We start from the raw sequence: 5,428 nt of genomic DNA on the forward strand, positions 1-5,428 counted from the left end.
ATGAAACTATTGAGAATCCAGTTCAATACTTTAAAGTATCAGTATATTTTGTAACAATCGACATTATAATACAACAGATTCATGACAAATTTAATCAAAATTCAGTATCAGTCATGAAAGATATTGGTCTATTATCAATAAAAAGAATGAAAGAAAAAACTGATCTCCCTCAAGATGCATTTAAAATGATATGCAATGTGTATGGATTAAACCAAGTATTAATCAAAAATGAATATATCATGTTTAAAGAAATTGTTAAAGATTTAGATGTTAAATTGTTATTAAAGCTACCAAAACAAATCCATGCAGACTCTGATGAAGACAACATTCATAGTGACGATGAAGAAAGTGATGGGGAACTAGACAATTATAAAAACATGGCAAGTTTAATAAATATTTTTGAAACAATGAATAACGCCAACATAAAAGCAGAATTCGAAAACTTATATAATATTATTAAACTAAGCTTGACACTACCAACGTCTAGCTGTACAGTTGAAAGAAGTTTTTCAAAATTAAAAATTATAAAAACCAGGCTACGTTCAACGATGGAACAAACAAGATTAGAAAATTTAATGCTTATTTCATGTGAACATGATATAAATATTGATATTGATAAAGTAATTATTGCATTTTGTTCTTACTTTTAATAAAAAAAATTGATTATCTAAATAATTTTATTAAAAATAATGTTATTTATTTTCAGGTAATAGACATTTTTGCTGGAAAATCATCAGTTTTGACTAAAATGTTAACCTTTTAATTTTATTTGTCATTACTAATTAGTCTCAACATGTTTTATGTTTATTATATTTATATATAAACTAACTTAAAATAAATATATTTTCATTTTTCAACAGTCAGTATCTTAAATCTATATTTTTATATTTTAAGGATTTTAATTTATATATTTTTGTAGCATCCTAAAGATTTATTTGTAATTTAAAAATTTGTTTTTGGGAAATATTTATGTATGTAAATTGTACATAATATAAATTATAATTAATATATAGTTCCCAGGTGTCTGTCGAAATCTGTGATTTTTCCTCAGAAAAAAATGTTAATTCAGTTTTTTGAATAATTAATGAGAAATGAACTATTTTTTATTTTAATACAACTAAATATTTAGTAAAATTGTGTTCCCTGTCGAGACAGGATGTGTCAGGGAGGTTTTAACGCATATTAGTCAAACCCGGATGGAATCCAGTGGACATTTTTTCACTAACTTAATAATACAATTTGTATACGTACAACATATTATTTCATGTAATTTTTTTATTTACCACCTCCTCCCACCCAAATTTTATATTTTTTTAACGGAAATAGGGTTATTAAAATAGTTAAGATATTGAGGCCGCGAAGTTTTGAAATTGCCCGACCACATTTTAAAAACTTCGGCGCCACTGTTTCAGTTAATGTTTATAGTTTAAATAATAAAGGTACTATTTTCCCTCTATTTATAAATAATAAAGAAGAAAAAAATCATTTTGATCTATTTTTTGTCAATAATCATAAAACATCACATTATTGTTATATTAAAGATTTTTCAAGATTTATTAGAAGTCAGAAAACTAAAAATTGTTCTAAATTAATTATTTGCTAGAGGTGTTTTACAACTTTTGGAAATAAACCATGTAAAAGTAAACTTGGGGTGAAACAGGATTAACTGAACATAAAAAAATGTGTAGTAAGAATAAATTAGGAAGACCGATAATGTTTGAAGAAGGAAAAGAAAATAAATTCATATTTTTTAAAAGTTATAAAAAACTTCTAGAATACCATTTGTTATTTATGCTGACTTTGAATGTATTTTAAAACCTAAACAGACAAATGAATTCACTAAAACTAGTAAAACTTATATCACACATTACATGAAATTATGAGTTATACATTTTATGTAAAAGTTGACTATAATATTATCACAGAAAAGTTAATGCAACAGTTTAAAATTCCAACAAACATAATAATTTATAGAGGTATTGATGCGGCAAAAAATTTTATGGAAAATATGATTGATATTTCAAAAAAAATAAATGATATTTATCAAATTAATGTACCAATGATTACGTTGACTGAAAAGGAGGAAAAAGAATTTCAAATAGCAAAGGTTTGTAAAATATGTTTATTATCTTTTGAAGAAAATGAATTATATAAAGTTAGAGATCACTGTCATATTACTGGTAAATATAGACAATGTATTTGTTTTAAATGTAATTTTGAAATAACCAACCCATCATTTGTTCCAATTTTTTTTCATAACTTATCATACGATAGTCACTTTATAATTCGAGAACTTGGTTTTGATGATAAGAATATACATGTTATTCCAAATTCTGTAGAAAAATATATATCTTTTAGTAAAGAGGTTGCTCCGAGATTTAGTATAAAATTCGTTGATACATTCCGTTTTATGGCCTCCTCATTAAGCGAGCTTGCAAAAAATTTACTTGAAGATAAATCAAGGTTTAAAGAAACTTTAAAATTATTTTCTAATAAAACATTTGATTTAGTAACACGAAAAGGGGTTTTCCCTTATGAGTATATTGATAGTTGGAGTAAATTAAACGAAACTCGATTACCTTCAACATTGATTAAATACAAATAGATAGCCCACGCCTGTACGTTGTTCGGCAATGCTCTGGACCCGCTATTTGGACCCGAAAATATATTAGTTTGGACCCCAGACGTTAGAGTTCGCATTGACTGGTTCATTATTAGAAAAAACGATAACATTTTTATTTATTCCATGAAAAACATTGATAGTGCTATTATCGAGTATTGATAAAACAAAATGCGGTAAACAGTAAACACATGATAAAATAAACAAAAATAAAATATTTTATCATGAGTAAACATACAACTCAACAATTAATACTGTGACACTGTGTGGCTCATAAAGTTTTTGTAACTTGTAAATACTAAATTATATTTTAATACAAAATATATCTTATAGTTAATAAGCAATAATTCTTTACTACTTTAATTATGATAACTATCAATTAAAAATAACTAAATTATTATGTTGATTATAAAAAAAATTCAGTCTTGGATCAAGGAATCAAGCATTCAAGCTCATACATATTTATTATTGATGAGAATCAGTTTAGTCTTATTTATAAGAATTAGGTAGTAGAAGAATACTAAACACAAAATTGAAAAAGGTGAAACAATCTTATATTTAACATTGATTTATGCAAAATATATTATATACATTTTTTATCAATATATTTAGTAATCATAGCTACTCAAAACAAAAATGAATAATAAAAAATACCAAATAATAAATCATCCAACATATTCAGTTGATTTAAAAATAATATTTTTATAATAATTATAGACATATAATGAACATTCCTTATAAATGACACATAAAATAAATAACAAAATACATTTTATCGAGATAAACAAATCTGTTTAAAAGTACAATAAAATCATTTAAAATATTTTTCAAAGTATAACATATACAATATACATAATAACATTATTACATATTTAAACATTCTGTAATATAGATAATTTATCTTTATTTTTTTTTGTTTTCATATTTTTGGACATAATATTAAAATCTCTCAACAAACGACAGTGTAATAAATGAACAGTGATGTATGATAAATGACTTTGGCAACTATTTTCAATATTTAAAAAAGGATATAAATTTATTTCAATATCTTTTAAAATAGTTAAACATAATTTTTTTTTTTTTTGAGGATTTTTTTCTATTGTTTTTTTATAAATTTGTTGTGATGATTTAACAAAGTTAATAAATTCGTCTGTTGGTAACATTAATTTTGTTGGAAGAGAATCCTTATTTTCATATGATTTAAATTGAATCAAGAGCTCATTATTGCTTTCAAAATATTGATCTTTCTTAAGAAATATATATTTACATAAATCACAGTTAATTTTGTTAATAAATTTGAACCCTAAATAACCTGCAAAATATGTGTTAGAGCAATCTTCTAAAGTAAATTTTTTTAAATTATTTGTTGTAGAATCTGTTGTTGAAGTTAGATAAGAAGAGTTTAATGATAAAGAAGAAGATGTACTATGATCAGAATCAGAATCTAAATTATTTGTAGTATCTAAAATGGAAGTTTTAAAATCAGTTAGTATATTTTTATCATCATCTGCTTCACAATTACTTGAATTGGAAGGTTTTATTAAATTAATTTTTGAATTTATTCGGAATGTAGTTCTAAATGTTCTAGATGTAGGGTTTCGGTTGTACCCACCTCTTTGTCTGTACACTGAAAAAGTATTTTCAAGAAAATCTTAATTTCTTCATATAAATTTATTATGACTGTTAAGGTCCAAACCATACCATTAAAACATGGTGGACGAGTGATTTGTATTTTTTTTGTAAATTTAGGTTCCATTTTTTAGCTAGATTTAAGAACTGCAACACTTTATTTTCTGACAAAGCACTTTTTAATGGATTTTTATCAAATAAAGAATTGCTATTTAAAGTATCTAATAAGTCATTCATATGTTTTACAAATATTGCAGTATCTTTAGGTGTGTTTGATTTCAACTCTCCTGTAGCCACACAAGTGTGAATTGTGGCGGCTACAGAATTGCTAAAAATTTGAAATGCCAATTTGCAATTCATTTTTTGGAATGGCCCCGGATTTATATGAGAATCAGTTAATTTAGTTAAAGATTTACTTGTGTTACTATTTTTATCTATTGTATAAGTTTTTATAATGTCTTTAAAAGAAACAAGTTTGTCATTAAATAAAAAATCACCTGTTAAAAAGTTATTTCTTTAATTTTTAATTAAATGAGGTGCATCATAGATTCCATATATTTTAATTTTATTATTGATGTAAAAAAATGGATTTTCTTTAGACATTCCTAGATCCTTATATGCTGCTTGATTGTTAGTACCCTGATCACACACAACTGCTTTTACATGAAGACCCACTTCCAAAAGTTTTTCAACGGTACTAATTATTAATTTATTTAATACTGAATGGCTCAAAGAAGAAGCACTAAAAAAATAAGCTACAGGTAGTTTCCAATTAGAGTACAGCCCTCTTGCCATAAATGCCAATGCTTGAGAAGCTGGTTTATTTGTCCTACCTAAATGTCCTAAATCTTCAAACCCCTATACTAAATCTAACGGTTTTGAATATTCTAAAAAAGTTTTTATTTTCATTTCATCAAATGCTACTATACAATATTTTTCATTTACTGTTAATGTTTCGGTTTTTAATTTAATTTGATTAAAAAGATTAGAATTATATCCAGGTAAAAATTTTGAACTACCAATCCATCTTTTAATAGTTGAAACTCCTGGGAGAATAACTTGTAATTTATTTTTCAAAAATGAGTATGTAGTCGGTGATTTATAAAACAAAGAAAGAGCAAATTTTTTTTCATTTAAAGTCCATTGTTGTCTAGATTTTACCGAGTGTAAAGTTTGCAT

The 5,428-nt window shown here is 24.8% G+C and overlaps 1 protein-coding gene across 1 annotated transcript; it reads right to left on the reverse strand.

Moving 5' to 3' along the window:
- Positions 1-4,303: 4,303 nt before the first annotated feature.
- On the reverse strand, positions 4,304-5,428 carry LOC126549882 (uncharacterized). The gene is made up of 3 exons (XM_050200282.1): positions 5,195-5,428; positions 4,888-5,107; positions 4,304-4,746 (listed from the first exon to the last, which is right to left on the reverse strand). Exons 1-3 carry the CDS (start codon positions 5,426-5,428, stop codon positions 4,304-4,306), a joined length of 897 nt encoding a protein of 298 aa, XP_050056239.1.

Source organism: Aphis gossypii, chromosome 2, assembly GCF_020184175.1.
Source record: "Aphis gossypii isolate Hap1 chromosome 2, ASM2018417v2, whole genome shotgun sequence".
Classification (NCBI taxonomy): domain Eukaryota; kingdom Metazoa; phylum Arthropoda; class Insecta; order Hemiptera; family Aphididae; genus Aphis; species Aphis gossypii.

Bases quoted from the DNA above. Each gene is read 5' to 3' on its own strand.
- LOC126549882 (XM_050200282.1), bottom strand. From the start codon at position 5,428: ATGCAAACTTTACACTCGGTAAAATCTAGACAACAATGGACTTTAAAT. The intron at 5,108-5,194 runs GTAAATGAAAAA...GATTTAGTATAG, and splicing joins TAAAAACCGAAACATTAACA to GGGTTTGAAGATTTAGGACA. The intron at 4,747-4,887 runs GTACTAACAATC...ACTTTTTAACAG, and splicing joins AGCAGTTGTGTGTGATCAGG to GTGATTTTTTATTTAATGAC.